This window comes from Pterocles gutturalis, unplaced genomic scaffold (genome assembly GCF_000699245.1).
Source record: "Pterocles gutturalis isolate BGI_N339 unplaced genomic scaffold, ASM69924v1 scaffold14228, whole genome shotgun sequence".
NCBI classification, from domain to species: domain Eukaryota; kingdom Metazoa; phylum Chordata; class Aves; order Pterocliformes; family Pteroclidae; genus Pterocles; species Pterocles gutturalis.
The window spans coordinates 9,341-34,670 of record NW_010125817.1 but is presented as its reverse complement, the minus strand read 5'-3'; the positions used below and the strand labels follow the sequence as shown (position 1 = coordinate 34,670).

At 36.9% G+C, this 25,330-nt stretch overlaps 1 protein-coding gene across 1 annotated transcript; it reads left to right on the top strand.

The window, feature by feature from the left end:
• Window positions 1-317: 317 nt before the first annotated feature.
• ZFR (zinc finger RNA binding protein) lies at window positions 318-22,319 on the top strand. Its single transcript, XM_010078739.1, has 14 exons — window positions 318-392; window positions 2,896-3,184; window positions 4,095-4,288; window positions 6,152-6,271; window positions 7,208-7,353; window positions 7,738-7,897; window positions 9,548-9,753; window positions 9,984-10,134; window positions 11,528-11,669; window positions 16,614-16,711; window positions 17,530-17,625; window positions 20,911-21,022; window positions 21,133-21,230; window positions 21,960-22,319. Exons 1-14 carry the CDS (start codon window positions 318-320, stop codon window positions 22,137-22,139), a joined length of 2,067 nt encoding a protein of 688 aa, XP_010077041.1. The 3' UTR covers window positions 22,140-22,319.
• Window positions 22,320-25,330: the final 3,011 nt, after the last annotated feature.

Sequence of the window (25,330 nt, the reverse complement as noted above, 5' to 3'; positions counted from 1 at the left end):
GGGGAACCCCCCACTGTAGGAGAAGGTCAGGTTGGAGACCATCTAAGGAACCTGAAGGTGTACAAGCCCATGGAACCTGATGAGATGCATCCAAAGGTCCTGACAGAACTGGTGGATGAAGGTGACTGGTAACAGCCAGCATGGCTTCATTAACGGCAAATCATACTTGACAAACTTGGTGGCCTTCTACAGTGGGTTGCAGCGTTGAAGGATAAGGGAAGAGCAACTGACATCATCTACGTGGACTTGTGCAAAGCATTTGACAATGTCCTGCACAACATCCTTGTCTCTAAACTGGGGAGACACTAATTTGACGGATGAACCACTTGGTGGATAAGGAATTGGCTAGATGGTCACACTCAAAGAACCGTGGTCAACAGCTTGATGTCCAAGTGCGAGACTAGTGACAAGTGGTTTTCCTCGGGGTTTGATATTGGGACCGGTGTTGTTTAACATCTTTGTTGGAGACATGGACAGCGGGATGGAGTGCACCCTCAGCAAGTTTGCCGACGACACCAAGCTGTGTGGTGTGGTCAACACGCTGGAGGGTGGACTGAGAGCAGGTCTGAAGAGAAGGACTTAGAAATGTTGGCTGATGAGAAGCTGACCATGACCAGGCGATGTGCACTTGCAGCCCAGAAAGTCAACTGTTTCCTGGGCTGCATCAAAAGAAGTGTGACCAGCAGGTCAAGGGAACTGATTCTCTCCCTCTACTCTGCTCTATTGAGACCCCACCTGGAGTTCTCTATCCACCTCTGGAGTACTCAGCACAGGAAAGACATGAACCTGCTGGAGCAGCTCCAGAGAAGGGCCATGAAGATGATCAGAAGGCTGGAGCACTTCCCATCTGAGGACAGGCTGAGAGAGTTGGGGTTATTCAGCCTGGAAAAGAGAAGGTTCTGGAGAGACCTTATAGCAGCCTTCCAGTATCTGAAGGGGACCTGCAAGAAAGCTGGAGAGGGACTTTTTACAAGGGCATATAGTGATAGGATGAGGAGTAACCATTTTAAGCTGAAAGAGGGTAGTTTTAGATTAGATATAAGGAAGAAAATTGATTCTTCGCTATTAGAGTGGTGAGGTACTGGAAGAGATTGCCCAGAGAAGTTGTGGGTGCCCCTGGAGGTGTTCAAGGCCAGGTTGGACAAGGCTTTGGGCAGCCCGGTCTAGTGGAAGGTGTCCTGCCCATGGCAGTGTGGTTGCAACTAGATGATCCTTAATGTCCCTTCTGACTCAAACTATTCTGCGATTTCTTGCAAATAATATTGGCATATGGGAGCAAGGAAAAATGTCCTGTAGTAGGCTTTATAATCAGTATATTTGGAAGACTTTTGGTAATCATGTTTTCTCTAGTGTTTGAGTGCAGTTAGGTAGGCATTCTGGAGTAAAGACTCTGGTCTGCACTGTGAACCCGGAACTGTGAACAGAACTGTGACTTCTGTTTAAGAGTTGGCCGTACAATAGTCAATGCAGTGGGAGTGTAGAATGTGTGTTTAGATATTACAGATTTTCCTCATCACTCTGGAAAGATTGATGTCAGTAGTGAATGTAGTATTAATATTCAGCTTTTATAGCTCTTTGCATTTGAGAACACTGTACAAAGTGTAATAAGTAAAATTGTTCCTATTACAATAAATAAAACTCATAGTACATTTAAAACAGTTTTCCCACAAGAGCAAAAACTATAATTTAGCTAGACTTGCCTAGTGTTCTTTCTTTGTTGATAAGTTGAGCCATTACATTTTTTGGTTGTTACCAATAACTCTATAGGTCTATGGAGTATAGTCTATATTGTCCTTATATATTTGGATGTAGCTTTCTCTTCCTCATAGGTGGTCACTAACCACTGCTGTTTTAGGTTGTCATCAGTGTAGAAGTAAAATCTCAAAGGACTCTTTATTGCTGTGGTACACTGAAGAATCTTGTGCATTCTACTGGAGAAAAAGTAATTTTGAAGAGTTGCTTAAACTTAAGTTTATAGTATTGTGTTACATTAGTAGGTCTGTATTCTGATGGGGAACATATTTTTAAAAATAAGGACAAAAACCTAAGAAGTGTATGTATACAGTTGTGTGCATATCGTGATCGTGTACATGGGTCTTTAGTTTTGATTTTGCGTGTTTTGTTCTTACGGACTACGTGCATTGCTTTTTCAGGTGATGGTCAACTGTCACAAAAAATTATTATTCTATCTCAAGCATGTTGTGGGAAGGCCTCTGCCTATTACTTCTAAGAATAAGCATGTACCTGTTAACGTTCTATGAGATACTAAAGAGCTCTGAAAAATGCTCCTCACATATTCCTTAACTGTCTCTGCAGATGTGCTTTTTTTTTAAAAAAAAAAAAAAAACAAAACACCTTTGCCTAAGGAATCTGTTCAGTTTTGCTAGGTAACCTTCAAATTCATTCAATATGAATACTCTTAAAATACAGTGATCAAAAGAGACAGTGTTGTTGAGTCTGAATTAAATAACTCATATTTACAAATATTATTTGGAACCAAAATATTTCAATGTACTGCACTTTTGGAGGAGGAGTGAAAAGCAACGGGGCAACAAAACAGTCACACTGAAACAGCTGGGGCAAAATGTTTCCTTGAGTTGTACTGGCTTGTGGGTTTATTGGCTTTCTGTTCTCATCTACAAAGCTTTTGAGGTAAATGTCTGAATTTCTAGTAGAAATAATCAATGTGAGATAACTATTAACTATTTCCTTGTTACAGATGACAAGAGCTTTTATGCATCCATCTTTTTTTTGTTCCCAAAAACATTTTTTACAAAGAAGCAATAGCTAACTTTTTAGTTATATTGGGTTTTTTTAGTTATATTGATGTTTGTGTTACATCATTTTTTATGGTTATCCCAGGGAGAGCGTATGAATTTCTTTTCATTCTTACAGGTAGTAAAGTTGCACACAAAACTTGGCAAACCCATTCCTTCAACTGAACCAAATGTGGTTACCCAAGCTACTTCCTCAACATCCACATCTGCTTCCAAACCAACTGCCTCTGCTTCAAATATAGCAACCAGCAGCAGTACTGTGAACTCTTCTGTTGCATCCTCTGCAGTGAAAGTTCTTACTCCCACAGCAAACACACCACTTAACACTGCGTCCAACAACAAAACATCTTCAACTGCTGCTAATATAGCTGTAAAGAAAATATCTACACCGAAAATAAACTTTGTTGGCAAGTACAGAAGTCAGTCTTTATTTTGAAACCTAACCTATTCTATAATTTTTTTAAGACTTCATGCAGCAAATACAACTGTATTTATTTAACTTTATGCATTAATAGGTCTGTTGTATTTAAGAGAATTACTGATAGGTGAAAATAAGAATGTATATAAAAGTTTTGCTTCAAAATTTATGGTGTTTTCTGCCCAGTTGTCTCCATCTGACCTTTCTTGGAGGCTTTTTCGACCTTCATAAGAAGCCTCGCACCTTTGGTTTCTTAGATAGTAGCTGCTGGAGTATTGCAGTTTATCGTCCAGTTGGTCCTAATTTCAGTTCACAGCCTACTGGACCTGCACTAGGTTGGCAGTTGATAACTGGGCAACAGTGGAAATCTAACATTGGAAACTTTTGAAATGAACATGACAGACATTTAGAGAAGGGGAGCAGCTGTTGCACAGTAAGCTATCCTGCACTTGAAGGAAAGACCTATACAGTTGCAACACTGAGAGTATACTACCTTTGCTAGTACAAACATTATAAAGTTCTTAGATACTTTTTTGGATCCATTTAAAAAAAAAAAAGTCTGATGCCAAAAATTAGATTATTGAAGTATATTTGCTGAGTTGTTCCTATTCAGTCCTATTCAGCAATTATATAAAGCAGGAGCTTTTCTTTCTTAAAAAAACCCTAACTGTTTAAATAATTTGAAAGTTGTTAAACTTATTTTTAAAAATCTTTAATTGTATTTAAAATATGTTTCAGTTTTAACTGATTTTAGAAGACTGATAATGCTTTGGCCAGAACATTGATATTTGCAAATAAAGTCTTCAGTTTTCACATCATGTGTAATCACATTCTCGTTTTATGAAAGTTAACGATTTAACTTTTTTGAAAGTTAACGATTTAACTTTTTTGATTTGTAGGTGGCAATAAGCTTCAGACAACAGGAAGTAAAGTGGAAGAAATGAAATCAGCTGAAAGTGTTAAAGCAACTCCTGCTGCTACAGTACAAACACAGGAAGTAAAACCAGACACAGCAGCTGAACCAGTGACTCCCACAGCTCTTGCTGCCTTGCAAAGTGATGTCCAGCCAGTGGGCCATGACTATGTGGAGGAGGTATTGATATAAAAATGTGTATTATTTTTTATCTATTTTAGTGAAAATTTGTCCAATGTGAAACAGAATCACAGAGTGGTTGAGGTTGGCAGTGACCTCTGGAAGTCATATGGTTCAACCCTGGCCTGCTCAAGCAGGGCCACCTTGAGCCATTGCCCAGGACCATGTCCAGACAGCTTTTGAATATCTCCAAGAATGGAGACTCCACAACTTCCCTAGGCGACCTGTGCCAGAACTCAGTCACCGTCACATTAAAAAAGAGTTTCCCGATGTTCAGAGGGAACCTCCTGTTTTGGTTTTTGCCCATTGCCTCTGGTCCTGTCACTGGGCACCACTGAAAAGAGCCTACCTCTGTCCTCTTTGCACCCTTCCTTCAGGTATTTATATACATTAAGAAGATCCCCCCACAGCCTTCTCTTCTCTAGGCTAGAGAGTCCCAGCTCTCTCAGCCTTTCCTCATAGGTGAGATGCTGTAGTCCCTTAATCATCTTTGTGGCCTTTTGTTGGACTCTCTCCGGCATGCCAATATCTCTCTTGTATGGAGCAGCCCAGAACTGGACACAGGACTTCAGATTTTGCCTCACCAGCACTGAGTAAGAGGAGAAGGATCACCTCCCTTGACCTGCTGGCAATACTTTGCCTAACATAGCCCAGGATGCCATATTGCCTTCTCTGCTGCAATGCCACATTGCTGGCTCATATTCAACTTGGTGTCCACTGGGACTACCAGGTCCTTTTCTGGCAAGCTGCTTTCCAGCTGGGTGACCCCCAGTGTATACTGGTGCAAGGGGTTGTTCCTTCCTGGGTACAGAACTTTGCACTTCCCCTTGTTGAACTTCATTAGATTCCTGTCAGCCCATTTCTCCAGACCATCAAACTCTCTCCGCTCTGGATGTTAGTGCAACCCTTTGGTGTATCTGCTGCTCCTCCCAGTTCTATGTCATGAGCAAACTTGCTGAGGGTACACTCTACCCCAACATCCAGATCATTAACAAAGATGTTAAACATAACTGGACCCAGTATTGACCTTTGGGATACACTGCTCATTACTAGCCTCCAACTAGGCTTCATCCTACTGATTGACACCCTCTGAGGCTGGCGATTCAGCCGGTTTTCAATATGCTTCACTGTAAGTTCATCCAGCCGTATGTCAACAGCTTGTGTATGAGGATGTTATGGTGAATCTGTGTCAAAGGCCTTGCTGAAGTCCAGGTAGACAATATTGATTGCTCTTGCCTCACCTACCAGGCTGGTCATTTCATCACAGAAGTTTATCAAGTTGACCAAGTGTGACTTCCCCTTGGTGAAGCCATGCTGACGACTGCTGATTATTTTCTTGCCCTTAATGTGCCTGGAAATGGTTTGCAGGATTAGCTGCTCCATCACATTCCAAGAGATGGAGATGAGGTTGATTGACCTGTAATTCCCTGGGTCCTCCTTGAAGATAAGAGTGACAAGACATTGAAGCTGCAAAGGCTTGTGCATATGTTTACATTTTTGTACTGTGCGTGTTTCTTTTATGCTCAGTGGGGCACTCTTCATGTGGGTGGCATGAGATATGTGGATTAATCATTAGATAATTTTTAATTATTTGCAGGTTTGAGTTTATTCGACTCATCTATGTTCAGGCTTGAGTTTAAAGCTATGTACTCTTTGTTCTTTGTTCATTACCAAACACAGTGGCGTGTCTGTCAGAATTCAAAGTTCTCCTTTGACTGCTTTCAGTTATTGTGTGAACTTTTTAGCATGTTTTGAGACAGTCACTATCCAGTGTCATTGAATTAGATTAATTTTTACATCAGCTTTGTTTGCTTTCTTGTTTGTTTTGTAAAAAGCCAAATGTGTTGTCTCTTTATTTTGCAGGTAAGAAATGATGAAGGAAAGGTGATCCGCTTTCACTGTAAACTTTGTGAATGCAGTTTTAATGATCCTAATGCCAAGGAGATGCATTTGAAAGGGAGGCGGCACAGACTCCAGTATAAGGTTGGTAGAAACGCTAATGCTTCTATCTGAAAATCCATCAGATGTTAGCTGACTGATTACATGTTTTTACATTTAAGGACTAGACAAAAGTAGGTATTCTAAGTAAACAGCATTTAAAAATATGTAGAGAAATATATTTCTTAGGGAGTATAGTCTTTAAAGAAGTAATGCAGTCTGTGAAATGCTTTGGTTTGGGAATTTTTAAACATTTTGAACATAGCTTTCAGGCAACCTTTGCAACATTAAAATGTGGTACAACGTATGCAAGCAACAGTAGGTTCTTTATGGTGTTTACCATGAATTTAAAATAACATAAAATAGTGGTGCTCAATATTTTTGTCAAGAAAAAGAGAAACAAGTGTTACAGATTTTTTTGGTCATGAATGGAGAGACACCTGTACTGACATATGGTGTGTATTTTGATTATTATAAGACTATGCCAGAAGAATCCTCTGTGGTCACAGGAGATACAATGGACCTGCATAATCATTAAAAATATGAAAGAAGAGAAAAAATTGCCAGAAAATTTTATTCAGTAACTCATGATTATGCTCCTGTATGAGGCACCCTTCAGGAACACAGCATCAGGAAGCACACTGTAGTTAAGATATGTTTTCTTCAGGCTATAGTCATCCTGCTGCAGACTGAACAGGAAATTACTTAGGATTTTATGTGACATTTTAATCTTAAATTACTTTGTTCTCATATAAGTGAAGAGGGAATTCATGCTACTTGTAAAATGTTGCTATTTCTTTAAACTACTGGACACAGATTTTTCTTCTTCAGCTACTCATTCAATGCAGTTCTAAAACTGCATTTTAGTTCCCTTGATTTTATTGTAGACCAGTAGTGTGTGTTAAATATGTCAGAAGAACTCTGTGACCTTGAGATGAGAAGAGGAAAAACAACATTTAATTCTTTATTTTTCTGAACTAGAAAAAAGTAAACCCAGACTTACAAGTAGAAGTAAAGCCCAGTATTCGGGCAAGAAAAATTCAGGAAGAGAAGATGAGGAAACAGATGCAGAAAGAAGAATACTGGAGAAGGCGAGAAGAGGAAGAACGATGGAGGATGGAAATGAGGTAATGCATTCTGTTTCATCAATGAATCAGACAAAGGTGCAGTGAGATTATCTAAAACTAACTCTGCTTCTGTAATTACTTATTTGAATTCTTCTTTTGGCAACTCTGTATTGTCTTGTTTTAAATTAACTTGTCATTATTGGTCTGGGGTTTTTGTTTGTTAGTGTTAAATTCCTCTGAGAAATGCAGATTTGTTAGAATTACTTTGCTATAAATTCAAACCCACTTTCAAAATAACCATTCATTTTAGGCACCCTCTGGAGTTCACTTGTATTTGCTTATGACTACTAGTAATGAGTTAATGGCAACATACAAGAATTTATTTAGAATGGTTGCAAGCATTAACTGCTGTATAAAGAGAACACTTTGATTGATATACGTTAGGCGATATGAAGAGGACATGTACTGGAGGAGAATGGAGGAAGAACAGCATCACTGGGATGACCGTCGCAGAATACCAGATGGAGGATATCCTCATGGTCCTCCAGGACCTCTAGGCCTGCTGGGAGTTAGACCAGGAATTTTTTTGCCCCAAGGACCAGCTGTGAGTTTCTTAACTTGAGAAAAAAAATGAAATCGTACTTACCAGGAAGTTTAGATCTATAAATTATTCAGTGCTATTTCAGTTGTCTCCCATATTTCTTAATAGACGATTTGGAAAAGTCTGAAAAAAAGAAGAAATTATGTGCTAATGGAACTGTGTAGGTGGACTTGTATTCCAAAATAAGTCCACTGAAATGACAAAAGGATGCTTTGAACACAAATATTGTTTCTTCTGAAATGCAAGTCACTCTGGATTTATGTACTATTTTTTATTTTATTTGATTGCATTACACATTATTCATCTAATTGTGGACAAATGTATGGAGAAAAAGTGGTTGGATTATCAGTCCCAGAGGATATGGTTAGTGGTGGGTCTTACTCTACCTGAAGGTCAGCAACAAGTGCGGTACCATGAGTTTATTCTGGGATCTGTCTCATTAGCACCTTATCGATGTGAAAGGTAATGGAGTGAGTGCACACTCGTCAGATTTGTTGCTGGCATGAAACTGAATCAGTCTGGGGTGAGGAGAATAGTTGATACATTTTAGGGCAGGACTGCCATCCAGAGGGACCTAGGCAGATTGGAGGAGTGGACCAACAGGAAATTTATGGAGTTCTGCAAGGACAAATGCCTAATGCTGTGTTTGTGAAGTAATAACCCCTTGCACTGATACAGGCTGGGGAGTGACAGGCTGGGTAGCAGCCCTGCTGAAAGGGGTCTGGGGATCTTGGAAGACAGCAAGCTGAACATGAGTCAACAGTGTGCCCTGGGAGCAATGAAGGCCAACAGCATCCTGGGTTATATTAACAGGAGCATAATCACTAGATGAAGGGATGTGATCAGCTGTCGTTAGACCCAAACTGCAATGCTACATTCAGCTGGGGGCTTTAGGATACAAGAAAGATACTATAAACCATAGCAGGTTCAGTATGAGGTTACCAGGGTGGTCAGGGGTCTGGAATGCATGCCCTGTGAGGAGACACTGAGGGATCTGGGCCTGTTCAGCCTGGAGGAGAGCTTCAGTGAGATGTAAGCCTTCTCTAGTACCTGTGCATTATAAAGACAATAGAGCCAGGCTCTTTCCAGTCATGAGAGGGCAAGGAACAACCAGCTTAAGCTGAGACAAAAGAGGTTCAGACTGAATACAGGAAATAATTTTTTTCACACAGATGTTGTGCAGCCTCCATCTTGTGCAGTTTTCAAGAACTGACTGGATAAAGCTCTGAGCAACATGGTGTGGTCCTATAGCTGATCATGGTTTACATAGGAGGTTGGACTGGAGGACTTCCTGAGGTCCCTTCCTATTTGAATTCTGTGATTCTATGAAAGCAGTCATGGACACTTTTATTTTGCAGCAGTATGCAAGTGTTTCCCACTTGACAGAAAGACAATAGATATTTGTGTTGAGGAGATATTGTTGATCCTAGGATGTCATAATTTGTTTGATTTTGATACATTTAATATTTTTTCAGACATGATTGATTGTGACCAGTGTAAGTTGTTAAAGACACCTCATGTTTTGTTACATTTAAGCAATTTAGAGATTTGAATGTTCTATTGTTCAGCCACATGTTTGGTTTTTGGTCACTTACCATTTGTGAACTTCAAAGTGTACTCAAATTTCAGAAATATGCTTCTTCATCTGTTTAGCCTCTACGCCGCCCTGACTCCTCTGATGACCGCTATGTGATGACCAAACATGCCACTATATATCCAACAGAGGAGGAACTTCAGGCAGTCCAAAAAATTGTTTCTATTACTGAGCGTGCTTTGAAACTTGTTTCTGACAACATGACTGATCATGAAAAAAGCAAGAACAAAGAGGGAGATGACAAAAAAGATGGCAGTAAAGACAGGTATTTTTTAATTACTTCTTAAGAATTTCATCATTTGTTTCTGAGGTTTTGCCTTACGCTGTTATCTGTGCTTCCAGGGATTCTCTTTTCTTTGGGTTTTGATATAGTGTATGCCACTATGGCCCCAAGAATGTGTGGAATACTCCTATTTTATTTTACTTTTCTATCTTCAGGATTAGTTTTGAGTTTTTTATATTATTTTAAATGCAACTTTTAACTGTAATTGACAGAGCTTTGAAAGGAGTTCTACGGGTAGGCGTTTTGGCTAAAGGTTTGCTACTCCGTGGAGACAGAAATGTCCATCTTGTTTTGTTATGTGCTGAGAAGCCTTCAAAGACTTTACTCAGTCGTATCGCTGAAAGCCTTCCGAAGCAACTTGCAGTAAGTAGAATTTGGATATTTGGATTTGAAGTTTTGTAAAGATACTGTAAAAAACTGACCTCAGGTCAAATGTCTGCAGGGTTCACTGTGCCGTTTTTCATAGCTCAGGTTCAATTTCTTTCCATTTTCTGAGTGTTTCCATCTGAATTCAGGGAATATGCTGCATGTTTTGCTTTCTGTATATTGTGTCCTTACAAGTGTCTAGGTGTTTATGCTACCGGTATAGTATCAATCATCATTTAATAGTTTTCCTTTAATTGGAAAACAGAAATAAGCAGAAGACTATTATAGAGTTACCAGCAGCAACAGAGGTAATTTGTGCCGTGTTACAGGAAGCTTGGTGCCTGAAGGTCAAAGTTCTCAATTAATGCCAGTCTGTTTGTACTTAACATCTCATTTCCAATTTGCATGTGTCAGTGCTTTGTGGTTCCACAATTAGTTAACTAAGTCAGTCTTGTGGTTTGTTTGTTTTTTTAATTTGGCCCTTTTTAAAAAAAAAGTACATGCAGTCTTAGACCATTCAGCGGAATTTGTATAAACCATTTGCTATATTTCCACAAGAAGTATAGAATAGTCTCTGCTTTCTGCTGAACAATGCCTGTTCGTTACAGAATGCTTGTCAGAGCGTTAGTATATCAGTACAGTCTGGTAAAATGTTTGGCAGAATCAGGATCTGATTAATTGGAAATTAATTGGAAAATAATCTTGAGTTTGCTCTTGTTTGAAAGAACAGAAGAAAATTCAAAACTGCACATCTTTGTCTGGATTTGTGAAGTCACTTGTACCTCTAGTTTGTGGAAGAAGGTGACAGAGGTGCCTACAGTTTCTTTTTGGGGGGTATTTAGAATTATTAAATCCAGTTGCAGGAAGCAATTCAGAATAACTACCTTGTTCGTAACCCTTACATTTTTTTCCCTGGTGTTTATCTTGCCCTTTGTTCTTATCATATTGTGACAGCCAAGTATAGAATGTACCTAGCAGTGTACCCGTCCTGTAACTGCAAGCTGGAAGAACAACCACTGCATCAAACATACCCAGCTGACATTTAAGTGGCAATGAGGCTTTTCTTTATCTCAAACACTGTCAGGATTCTTATTGTGTAGCTTACTTGTATATGAATTTCCTTTATAGGTAGGTTTTTTTCTTTTGCATGCTTGGTGACTGCTGTGTATTTTCGTTAATAATTCAGGAAGAGTATGCAAGTCCTTATATATACAAGTATATATGTCTTAATTGTGTATACTGTGGTTTCTTTGGATACAGAGGTATGTGCTTCATATAATTATACTGCATTTCTAGTCTTTCTGCTAAAAAGACTTATGGTGAAATCAATTTTTTTCCCCATACTTTTGTTGGCTGCATGCTAATGGAAATTTCTGTTCTCAATATTTAGGTAATAAGTCCTGAGAAATATGATATCAAGTGTGCAGTCCCAGAAGCAGCAATAATTTTAAACTCGTGTGTGGAACCCAAAATGCAAGTTACTATCACACTGACATCTCCAGTCATTCGGGAGGAGAACATGAGGGATGGAGGTTGGGAAGTTGTTAAAGATGTTACTTCTTTCTCACCCATTTTTTTATGTTTATCTATTCTGCTTAAGATGGCATTAACGTCCTGGAAGGCAACATGCTGGCACATGTATTTGATCAAAACCTTTTTTGTCAACTACCAGTCTCGGTAGAGAAGAGTTGGCTAAAATAAATGCTCATGTGATGTGTTTATTTAGTTTTTAAAATTTCTAACTTTATGTCCAACCTCAGCTTTCTGGAAAAGGTACAAACTTGACTACTTTTCTCCCTTTTTTTAAATAATGTGGAAAACTATGTGTTTTTATAGCAAGTGGTTATAAACTGGCTTTCTAGAGCAGCCTTGCCCTAAGAGAAAGATTGTATGATTTTAGAAAATCAAATCGCAGGTTTTTGGGTTTAAACTGGATCAGTATTACCATCACTTAGACATTCCAAATAGCAGCACCACTTAAAATGCACTTTTATAAGACTTTTGATGGTAATAGTGCTTCTAACTTTAAAAGACAATGCGATTTTTTCCAGCTCTCTGAGGTTGCTTTTTGGTCTGGAGCGCTTTTTAAGTATATTTAGGCTCCTGGTATTACAATCAGAATTCTTCCCAACTGGCACACCCAGACTAGAACAATAAGAAATTACTTTGTTGTTGAGCTGAAGCAGAAGGTGGAGCTTGTAAATCAATTTATATTTCTGAAGTCCATGGTTTCTCTGGTGCCAGCAGTGTTGCCTTAGGGTCTGTTCTGTAACACTTTCAAAGCTCCAAAAGCTTTTAAGCCAACAAGCATGATTAATGTCTGCAGTACATTGGTTCTTTTTGTTTACGGGTCAGATAAAATTAACTTTTGTTTCCTTTTAATCCTGTATTTTCATAGTTGAAAGAGATCATGGCAAACAGGGTTCTGGTGTTTGACAGTGAACCTACAAATAGGAAATCTGAGGCTATCTTAACACTTCTCATACGCAGGTTGAAAAAAATTGTATGTGTGTATGTATACATGTGCTTGTGTATATACGTATTTATATAAGCCATGGAGGTTTTTTTATTTTATCTTGTCATTATGTGTCCTCTAAAATACTTGAGGTTTTTATATTGCATTGGTAAACATCCTGTAGCTGTGACTAGTGCATTGTAGGCAAACTGTTGACAAAGTCGTCCTACGTAATCAGAAAGAAAACTTTCAAGATGTATTCTCCGGTTTGGATGACTTCTGAAGAGTCTTTAAGAGTGCCTTGTACATGTTTTTTAAGCTGTGCATATTATTCCTAGCTATGCTGTAAAGGCTTTGTATGTGTACTGTCACACCCAACCAATTTTACTTGGTTTTTAACAATCTAATCATAACATGACTCTTGGTTTGTCTCTGCTGAATCCAGCTTCACATATATTTTTATATATAAGTCTATAAAGAATTCTTTAACTTAAAAGATTTTATTATTCAATTAGATTACCTGTTAAATGAAGTTAACCTGAAACACCATGTTAATTTCTTAATGTACTGTGCAAAAGTGCGATATTGATTCCTGCCACAATACTCAATTTCAATTAAGTGGTTTCTGGCCAAAAATCCTATGGTTCAGACTAAAAATAATTTCAAATTGCTACCATCAATCCCTTAAATTATGCCACCTAAAGGAAACAAATCTGTATTTTTGTCTGACCCACACGTGAGTTACAACAATCATTGTGAGTTTACTCACTGCTGAATGCAGTGCTGCCTCTAGGCAAGCAAAATCAAGTTAGATTTCTCTTCAAGACACTGAGCAGTGTAAAATGGATGTGCAGAAAAGTTCACTTTTGAAACTAGAGGAAATAGAAGACTGAATTGCAAATTATTGCAGCAAAGAAGGCCTTACTACAAAGACTGCTACTTATTTGCTGCAGAGTAACAATATGTGTTTGTGGGTTTTCTTACTGCAGCATCTCATGCTCTGTGTCTTACAATAGATTAAAGTTTTCATTTTTTTTAGCCCGCTTGGGGTACTAGTTCAGGTGATAAGGAAGGCTTTACCGGAAGAACCAGCTTGAGTAAAGATGGGACTGAGACTTGCACATGAAGTAGAATCATGTTTGATGTATAATAGTGCCATTACATGATAAAAGGCTAAAAAAAATTACAGTGAAATAAAATTGTTAACCGCATAGCTACTGTTTCTTACAGTATTGTGCGTTTGACAGTTTACTGAATCTGATATATTCGAAGTGCTCTAACCCCTGCTGTGGAATCTTTCCTTCAGCAAACAAAGTGTACATACTTGTAAACACATATATGTGTACGCGTGTGTCTTTTTTTATCCTTAGCTAACAGCCCCGGTCCAAAGCCTTCTAGCAGAGGGACTTGATTCCTGTCAGGGGTTGCTGCCAAGACATCGGAAGGATTTTTGACCAAGGTTTTCTAAAGCTCAGTGTCACACCTGCCATGCTTTACAAAGGAGGGGGTTTGGATGCATAGTCCTAGCATCTACTGTTACTTTGTGTTTTTTTTTCCTTTTTGTCTTTGTCTCTCTCCTAGAATTAAGCAGTGTTCACACTAGTCTTGAAATAGTTGACTGGGTAAAATGTGTTTCCCATAATAAAACTTAACGAAATTATATACCTGTTAACTTTTAATGACGAGGTAGTGTGGACACAGCACGTCTAACTGAAGATTAACCCCTTATATTTAGTGTAGTAATAAGTTATATAGGGTAAGAATTTGTGCTTGTGTTTTGTAAATTAATTCAGTTTTTTGTCTAGCATAACAGCGTGGAAGGTTAGGCATCTGAATTTAGTTAAACAGTCTTTAAGGGGTTAATCCTGAAATGTGAAACAGATGCAAAAATCCACAGATTAAATATTACAAGAATTTCTTTGATATATTTTTTTTCAGTGAGTGTATTCTCAGTGCAATAGGTGCTTGGCAACTTGACTTTCAGGGTCTTTTTAAGTTTCAAGGGTATTCGTATGATATGTATTAGTAGCACATTTTAGATCAACATTTCCAGTTCTGAGTAAGATTCTCTTCTGTGCACTTAAACTAATTATTTTTAGTATTTTCCAAATTAAAGTTTTTCAGAGCTAGAAGTAATTGGGGTTTCAAATTATGTAGTGAATTATTGTGCTGAAAGTTTGCACAGTGTCACCTATTTGCATATTAGTTTTAGAAGAATGTAAATAAGTGACTGATTAGGCTACTGGGCCCAGCAACCCATATTTTCATTTCTCAACCTTACCTTACCACGTTTTTCCTGCTCTGGGTTTTCTCTAGATGTACTTCTTGTCTCTTATGTCCAGATTATACACATTTCATCAGTTACCTTACCTGACACCTCTCTTGTATAGGTTTGGGGGTTGTTTTGTTTTGTTGTGTTTTAAAGGAAATACCACTTCAAATATCTTCATTTGCCCTGTAAATGCCTTGTTAGTGAGTATTTTCATCTTTCCACTTTAACATATAGTCCATAAGTTTGAATATTTGTGTGAGAAGATACCTGTGTTCTTCTCAGTTTTGTTCTTGTTTTGAAGTCCTCCCCCTTTTAGCCCTGTGCAGAGCAATGTGACTATCCTATAAAAAATGTTTAAATCTGAATGTAGTACTTCAGATTAAATTTAATTATTATATTGCAAAGTTGTACCACCATGTTTGTTCATGGCTTTTTAGCTCTCTGCATAGTAAAGTATCCTACTATTTATTTTACATTTCTTTAAAATAGGTGGTTTCAGAGCTGTCTCTCTACAGCATCCCTAAAAGCTTCTCCTTGCAGACGTTTCATGAGTCTCCATTTTTTTTTTAAATTGTATTCTCTTACTTACCTAAATTTATATCTTGCTGGAGTAAACTATACTGTTCCATACAACCAGCTCCTGTGAAATGAGTGCCACCAAGTGAGGGCATTTTGTTTCATCTTACCTGATGTATCACCAGTTACGCTACCAATGTGCTTTTTTACTAGTCACAATAGCCATTTTCATAATAAGTAAAACAAAGAACTTTTAAAGCTGATCACTGCATTCTGTCTGCACAAGTTTTAAGTAACCTGAGGATACAATTTCACATTCTTCAGTGGTTCCAGTTTCATTGATTAAACCACTTCCAAAAGGGCCTGTGGCCTCTTCCTTTTTAGTAACAAAGCAGTCAGCTTGATAATTAAATACTTTTCTGAGCATTTAAGTATACAAGATCTACTGTTTTCTTTACTTTCAGACATTCTGCTTTGTTTTATAAACTATTCCTTGCTTTTCTTTTTCCTGCTCAATCTTAAGTAAAGCATCCCTCTTCAGATCGTTCCTTGAATCCTAAATTATATTAGAGTACATATATTATGGTCTGAGGCATTTTATTTATAAGAGAAAGGATACTGGAAAATAATGGAACCCTGTATATATTAAAGAACATTTCACATTCCTTTAGTCAGGTTTTTAAAGCAAACTAATTAATTTCAAGTTTAAGGTATGAGACACATAACATCATTACTAAACATTAAATGCTTTTTAATATTTCTTATACTTAGTATTTCTTTTAAATAATAGGTCTCAAATAATACGTGACCATTAAAATGACAAGAAACTAAGTCTGAATGTTTCTACTTGGTTAAAGTGGATTTTTGTGTTTCTTCTGTCCTGTGTTCTCTGTGCTGGTGCACTGTGTCCAACCATCCTTCCTTCAGTATTTAATTTTTGGGGATATATGTTTCTCCAGTGTTGGCTTAAATAAAGAAGTACTACGCATTGCATAATCCGCAGTGCATTTGAAAAAAACCTCAGAGCTGAAGTATAATATGCTCTTGATCTTCATACTGGGTTGATGCCCTAATCCTAATTGAATGGTTTTTTTATTGAACATTTACATTTGTTGTTCAGGGGTTTAAATTTTAAATGGCATGTGTGACATTGAAGCTACTTTAAGGAAGTGTCTTGCTCACCTGGTCAAACACCCATTCCTCACTGCATTTTGCCAATTCAATCCATTTTAGATGTAACCTCGGGTATGGTGAAAGACCCACCGGACGTCTTGGACAGGCAAAAATGCCTTGACGCTCTGGCTGCTCTACGCCACGCTAAGTGGTTCCAGGTTCGGAACATCATTTTACTTTCTTCTTGTAGCCTTATGAGAGATTAGTTCAGTTGCAATATAAATGTTTAATTGTGTGAAAACACTCAGCGTTGTTCATGCTAATAATACTTAATATTTTTCTGGTCCCTAAATTTAAATGTAGAATGTTGAGTATGGAGGAACTGCTTTATGCAGTTATTGCTCATTTGACATTTTTTTTTCTGGTCATTGAGAAGGCGATGTTGAAAGCTTGACTCGCTTGGGGCAATCATATGTTGTATATTTGTTATATATTCCATAAGGCTGCAGAGTAACTTTGCTTTAAATAGTGGGATATGTGTTTAAAGCTTTGTGTTTAGATTTAAGATTTTTTTTCCTATTTCTTTAAGTGCGTTAAGTGTGGGGAATGAAAGGTGAGAAGCAACTGTTTGGTTTAGTGACTTTGCATTCTGGCAAAGGCACAATAAAGAAACCAAACAGATTCCCTTGACCTTTCAGTCTCTATACCTATTTCTTAGATCTTTACTTGTATCTTTTTTATTTCTAATGTAGAAATATACTGTGTTTATTGTTACAAGTGAACATAGGTCATAGTGTACAGGGGATCAAGAAATGTTATTCTTGTATAACCTGTGCACTTTGACTTCTACCACCTTAAATTACTAACCCTGTATAAAATACTGCTGTAAATGGCAGCTCATGGAATAAAGTTGTAGAATGACTTGTTTCAATCCTGTATCTGAGCTTCCATTGAACAGTGGTGTTTTAGTCTTTCAACGAGTCCTATTTGCTGTGGGTGCTGGGGTTAATTAATTTGATTTTGTATTGCTCTCAAGGCTAGAGCTAATGGTCTACAATCCTGTGTGATTATCATACGTATTCTTCGTGACCTCTGTCAGCGGGTTCCAACTTGGTCTGATTTTCCAAGCTGGGTGAGTAATGTTTTTGAATTAGACTTTTTAATGCACATGGTACTGCAAGTAAAGCATAGGGAAGTGTTACTACAGTTTTTAAATGTAGACTTTTTCAAGAAGTAATGTAAGGTTTTTGTTTGGCGCTTTTTTTTCCCCTCAAAAAATTGTCCAGATTCCCACTAAAAACTTAATTATCTGAGGTTTTGTCATTGGGAGCTGGAATTTTTTTTTTTCCAAAAGGAATTTTCTTGTTCTTTTGTATTCTTTGTGGGCAGCATTCTTGTTCTAGAGTTTAGTGTTTTTTATTCCTTTATATAAAATAATCTAATTTTTTCTAACCACCTACTCTGAAATGCTTGGATTTCACTGAAACTTAATTTAAAATAATGTCAGCTATACCCAGATGGTTCTGTGATAACAGAAAGGTGACTTGAAGGACGAGAGGAAATGGCCTCAAGTTGCACCAGGGGAGGTTTAGGCTAGATATTAGGAAAAATTTCTTCACTGAAAGAGTGATCAGGCATTGGAACAGGCTACCCAGGGAGATGGTGGAGTCACCATTCCTGGAGGTGTTCAAGAAACGTGTAGATGTGGTGCTTAGGGACATGGTTTAGTGAGTTAGGTGATGTTGGGTTGGACTTGATGATCCTTGAGGTCTTTTCCAACCTTTATGATTCTATGATTTTATGATAAATCACAGTAACTCCTATGATCATTAATATATCACTTCCACAAGATTAAATACCACAGTACATGAGTACAGTCTGTGGATGTGTCACCATTAACTTATAATCAGTGTCACTTAAATTTATAGGTTGTACCAGGCTATCTGTCTTAATTCTTGCAGCTGAGTGTTCTTGGAGCATTCCTTGTGCATTGACTATCATAAATTATACTCTCCAGGAGTGCAACTTGTGCTCTAAATATTAGTGGATGTTCAATATGCGGGCCGGACAAAGTTAGTCTGAAACAAAATCTCGGAAACATATATACCATGGAAGTAAATTTATCTGTGACTGTTTTGTTTCACAGACAAAATCCTGTTGCATTGTGCTGCTTCCGTTTCAGTTTTGGCAGGAAGAACACTAATGTTGTCAAGACAATTTGAGCAGTTGGCATTATTTCAATTAGAAATATTTTACAACTGTACTAAGCTTGCAGACAATTTTATAAAATTACTTCTGATAATATTTATTGCTTCTGGAAAAAATGTGGAGCAGCTATTTCTGGTTTTTAAATATTTAAAGTGAAAAAAATAGTGCCAGTTTCTGTACTACATTTTGTGAAATAGACACTGTACAATATAGCTTAAAAGAAGCAAAGAAGTATGTAAGTGCCCTCTTAATGTCACTATGACACTGAGTTGCCAAAGAGTAAACCCTGGCATACTTGTAGAAAAGCAGCCTTAGAACTATTGCAACACACAGCAGGCACAGAGATGAAGAACAAGGAATGTTGGTTTTTATTTCTCCCATCATCTGTTCTAAGGCACATCCATAAGGGAAGAGAGCTATGAAGCAGCTATGAGCTGTTTCTCAGTTCTCTCCAAAAGCGATTCCCGATTTGCTCCTGGTATCTGATGCATTGTCAGTGACATGGATCAACATTGAAGTCTGTGTAGTCAGCTGTTCTTTTGGCCCGTTGGCAAAGTCTTAATGAGAAAAACAATGACAGAATGAAAATGGTGATTTTAAATATACGTAATTTCTGCCAGTCACAGGTAGAATTTCATAGATTGAAGAAATATATTTTTCTGGATACAGAACTTCTCCAAATTTGTATGTTAAGAAGCCTACCAAAGCTACAAACCAAAGAGATGCCAGAGCTTTCAAAAATAACTTAAGTAGCTATAAAAATAGAAGATATTAGGAAGTCTAAATATGGACATTAGTATCACCCTCTTTATATGCCTAAAAATAAAAACTAAATTAGAAAAATTTTGTCACGTACCTACAAGTTAGAAGGAAATAGTATTCAAGGTTGATTTTTTTCAAACTTGAGATCAAGCCTTTTGTGCACATAAACACCAGGGCAACATAATTCACATTTTCCTAGATTTAAGTTGTAGACTCTAGTGTTTTGTATGAGGATCCAAAAGAACTAGAGTTGAATAAATGCAAAAACATTTGTGCTTTTTTTCTTTCCTGCTGTATTTTGCTTCATACTTGAAAACACCTAAATTACTGTTGCTAAATCCTGTGTGATACAGTGGGACTATGGAAATACCATGCTCAAGACTTGAAATTTGTCAATTAAATGGAGCTAAAGTAGAAAGGAATGGGCACCCATGGTGAAGGATTGTAATTAACACTGCCTGTAGTTACTTGCATGCATCAGAGCAGACATTTACTCCTGAAAAGTAAAAATAAAAGGCAACATTTGAATATCTGTAAACTTGGTGAGGAGGGGGAGGACTAAAAAAGCCCCCCAAAAAACAAGCCCCCCAAAGCCCCCCAGAAAACAAGAGGGACCCATTAAGAATTAAACTTGCCAAAGAGGTAGTACTGAAAAATCCCTTTAATGCTGGAAAAAACCTGAGGAAAGCTGTTCTTTTGCAAATGTCTTTTACAGGTTTTTTTTGAAAAAAGTAGTGCCCAATAAAAGTAAGCAATGGCAATATTCACAGAAGAAACTATTTAAAATACAGCTAATCATTTTAACCATTTTAACTAATATAAAATAATGTATGAGTTTTAGAAAACCTGTTTATCATCAAGGTTTTTTTACACTTGTTTAACATCTGAGTTAGTGTTAGACCATATCCAGCAGAAAACTTGCTATGAACTTCAGTTTTGCTAAACTGAAGAAGTAGTAACCACTTGAACATTAAAAGATCATTACATTTTTGATGCTTTAAGTCTCTGTACTCTTGTAGAGATAAAGAATATTTTTCTGTAGCATCCTGTTAATTTCACTAGATATACTGTGTGCTGTTTATGCAGGTGGCTGACCGATTCAGGTGACCCACCATATTTCATACTCTCTCAAAAAATGGCTGGATGAGTTGGCTACCTGCATATGTAGGCTACTACTGTATAGATTTCTAAAAAACTTTTTAACAACTTGTGATGAGAAGCAGTATATCAGTATCAGTACTCATTGCTAACCTTGCACCAGCTTTCTTTTTATTCATCTTTATAAAACAATCTGATTTTTTTTTTCATTTTAACTGGAGGTGTTCTGTGATGTGTAGTGTTCTTCAAAATTCCAGATTCAAAAGTTCTGTATTGAAAAACACTAGCAGCTTTTTTTCTGTTTTAATCTGTCTTCTAAATTGACTGGATTTTCTTATTGTTGGTCTAGGCTATGGAGCTGCTTGTGGAAAAAGCAATTAGCAGTGCTACTGGACCACAGAGTCCTGGGGATGCACTGAGAAGAGTTTTTGAGTGCATATCTTCAGGAATCATCCTTAAAGGTGAGTTGCATTTGATCAGTATCTGTATACTTATGCTTAACTAATGTAAAATCTGTAATCTTAGTTGAAATAAGGTAGAGATGTGCTACTAATTAGCCTAACCATTGTAGGTGGTCCTGGCCTTCTGGACCCTTGTGAAAAAGATCCTTTTGATACACTTGCTGTAATGACAGATCAGCAACGAGAGGATATTACTTCAAGTGCACAGGTAAGGAAACATACATGTGAAGTAACTAAATTCGATGGCTAGTTTTTGCATTGTTTTTTTGTTTTGGTTTGTAATTTTGATTTGTTTTTTTAAATGGAGCTATATGATGGACATGAATTTTCCTTTCTTAGAATATAGTTAGTCATTCAGATGATCAGTCTTAAGCTAGACAATAAAAATATCACAATAGACAATGTGTAACTGTGTTCATTTTCACACTAAAATTAACATGTTTTCCTGAAAAGACTGAAGCACTGCCATCTGTATATATCCATAACGATGCTCACTCTACAGCAGTATGTTATTAGAATTAAAATTACATTTGCATTTAATATTTTATTAATAAATCTGTGTCAGTTTAATTTGTAATATTTATTTTATCTACTTATAGTATTAACAATTCATGCTTGCAGCTTAAGAGGTTACTGCCCCTACCTCTTCATTTGATCCTTTTGCTAAAGATTCCTAATGTGTAATGGGACATGTGATGAGCCTTGACTGCTTCAGTGCAAATCCAGCAGCTAAAGCACATTACATTGTTTTTAAGCTAAGACGATGTACTTCGTACAGAAGCAGCAAATGTGGCATACACATTTCATTGTATTGATTTTGTTGGTGGAAGGAAGAGGGGATAATGATAATACCATACATTGCTAATGTTCTTGATTAATTGTTTGACAAAGTACCCAAAAATTACATTTATTTGTCTTCTTTCTACTCTTTTTCTAGTTTGCCCTGAGACTCCTTGCATTCCGTCAAATACACAAAGTTTTAGGAATGGATCCGTTACCACAGATGAATCAACGCTTCAACATCCATAATAATCGTAAAAGGAGAAGGGACAGTGATGGAGTTGATGGATTTGAAGCAGAGGGAAAAAAAGACAAAAAAGATTATGATAACTTTTAAAAATGCTTGTCATCAATGCTAAGATCAAAGGTGATATAAAGTCCATTTGTTGCCTTGCTTTTACTTCATTCATAATAATGTCTGTTTAAAACATCCAAAACCAACTCGGGAGTTAGATTTGGAAGAGAACAATGTAGCTCTTCTGTGAGAGTCTGAATATTTTAATGGATGTACTGTACCAGGCAAATTATGGATGGAAAGACTGCAAATGGAAACTCTGTATTCATAGTAAAATATAGTTTTCCTTCACTGCATTTTTTTAAATATGTTGCTAACTTTAGTAACTTTATTCTTTTTTTTGAATTAACGAGTGCATTGTCTTCTTATCTTGACTGTATTTAATGCAGCATTTGTGCTTCTGTTGCTATGTGTATTTTGACTTTTTCTTGTAGTTTTTTGTTTGCCTTTGACACTAGTTGTATAAGTTACTTTGTGTTAGATAGTATAAACTGTTCCCCTCCCAATTATTATTTTACTGAACTTTTTTTTGTAAAGTGGGACTGCAGGATTATGATTTTACTAAATGTGAAGGGGTTACAACACAATTATCCTGCCATTTGAGTGCTCAGAATTAAGTGTTTTTGCCAATCTTGTGGCATTTGTGTCCTTAGTGTGATATAACAGTGTAATTAAGACAAATTTGTGTTAATCTAATCAAGTTTGCTGTTAGTTGTGCATTAGCAGTATAAAAGCTAATATATACAGTATGGTCTTGCAACAGTTTTAAAGCAGTTTCGTAATTGATCAGTTTTGCATGGTGTTTTTGTTTTTAATAGAAGGGCTTTTGAAACTATCATTTTAGGTTAAATGCATAGGTCTTTATATATGATTGACTTTGTGACATAGCAAGGCCAAAAAATAACTTTCTGAATTTCCTTTCTCAACAGACAAGCAAAAGCGGGCATTTCCCATTTAGACAACGTTAGTCATTTTTTTCAGTCAACTCTGTTGATAAGATATTAATGCCTCTCAGCCCTTAAAATAAATGTTTGTCATATCAGTGCCTGTGAGGTTATTCCTTATAACTGTTTCTCTATAAACTTTATGTGATTTTTTTCAATAATTCAAATTTAAAAAATGAAGTATTACTGAAACAGTGAAGATTATCAAAGAAAAAACCCAGAAAATTATTTGATGTGGCCATAATGTATGCTTATGTCTCTTTCAAAAAGCTAAATATAGCAGTGATGTAAGTAAAGTTACATCATACTGTTGATGTATGCTCTGGTACACAGGTGTGATTTGTTGTCACAGCACTACAGTGGAATACACAAATAGAAACTAAAATTTATTACATGACTAAAATACTTCATACACTGGAAACTGAATTTTCATTCATTCTGTTCAATGTGTATTATGCTTTGCTGCAAACCCATAAAACACAGATTTAACTTAGACTAACATTCCAGTAACAACTTTATCGATGGCTGTAGGAGAGTATCACATATTACAAAGATAACTTGTTATTTCTGGTACCATCCATTAAAAACCCCTTTTGTTCCATTTTGAGGTTGAGTTTATCTTGGACCTTTTTAATAACTAACTCATGGAGTAGGGGGATGTTTCTGTTTGCAACACCTACTGCTAACAGCATGGGCCTATGGAATAAAAATACAGTATCTTAGAAAAATAGGAGGAGTCTAAAAGACTTGAAAAAAATAGTACAATGTTCTTCAAGCATCAGAGTGCAGTTTTTAAGGCAGTGATTGTTAGTGCTTAGCAAATAGAAAGCTTTCTCATTGTAGGAAAGATCTCTTACTAATTTCAGCATCAAAGATTACAGAAAGCAGGAACACTTTGAAGTTACTTAAAAAAAAAAAAGATTACACTACTTTCTGTTATCCAGGCTTGATGCATAGCTCCAAGCATGTGCTTGTTCGTTTTTTGAGAGGAGTATCTTGCTGCCGTGTTGTCTAGTTAGCCGTTATTTATTTTGAAAGCTATAGTTGCTATTCATGTGGCTAGTTCAACTCCATACCAAAGTTTCTTTCCTCATAAAGCAAACTTGTCTACTCAGGCTTGTGACCCTAAAGTTTAGGATTAAAAAGGTCAAAGACATGTTTTGGATTTTCCTGTATTTTTGTTCTACTGGCTTTTAACTGTTAACCAGTTTCTGCATCTTTTGAAGTATTGTGTACTTAAAGTGATTCCACATTAAATATGAAGCTGTGACTGTGATTTTTGCGCTGTGTGGTGACAAGTGAATTTGCAGTTTGTTTCTGTTTTTTCTGTTCATTTTAATGGGGTATCTTAGGTAACTTCTGACTCTTGTTAATCTAAGAAGAATAGAAAAACAAGGTTTTAAAAAGTACAGAGCTACCTTTGACTTTCAATATTACACTGTGCACTTAGAAGACAACTGAAACCAAGTAATAATTTATGAACAAGTAATCATTTTAATACCCTGTGTTTTGGTAATGCTACTAGTTTACTAATAAGCAGTGTTTCCCTTTTTCACTCAGCAACGCTGCATGTTAAATCTCAAAATCCCAGACACCACAGTCATCATACACTAAAGAGAAATACACACAGCAAGGATTTTCCCCTCAGTGCTCACCTTAGAGGAGCAGTTTGAAAATGTGCGCTGTTCTGTTTTGAAGCGTTTTAAAACTTTGACGTGTCTGTCTAGTGTATAAGTGTGTTCTCTCTGTGAGCAGTGTGGTTTCACTTGGATTCCTGTATAGAGGCATTGCTAGAAATTAAAGCCTGTTGGACATAGTCCATCAACTTCCTGCCCTACTGTGAAGTTCTAGATGAACTGTTAATCTTATAGAGCTATTGAACATGATGGGTTCATTTGCTGCTTCTGTTTTTATTTCAGTACTCAGAAGTGATTTGATAGTACTTAAAATTGTTGTACCTAGCAAATTTATGAGAGTTGGAATCGACTTTAAATATTGCGTACAAATTGTTGTAGGATATTTAACGTTCTTGTTGCTGTTGAATATCTGCTGATCATGAGTGTGTTAAGTATTCACACAACGCTGAAATAGTTTCTTTATTAGACAATTAAGACTTGTTTGGACTACCCAAATGGATTTTAATAGCAGAGCATTAATGATGGGGGGGTAGGGGGCAGGGAGTAAACACAATTTCTGAGTCTTTTTAAAAATGAAACGGACAGCTAGTGTTTTCAGGAGGAAAAACAATCTGAGGATTGTCATCTACAGAGTTATCACAATGGTTTTAAT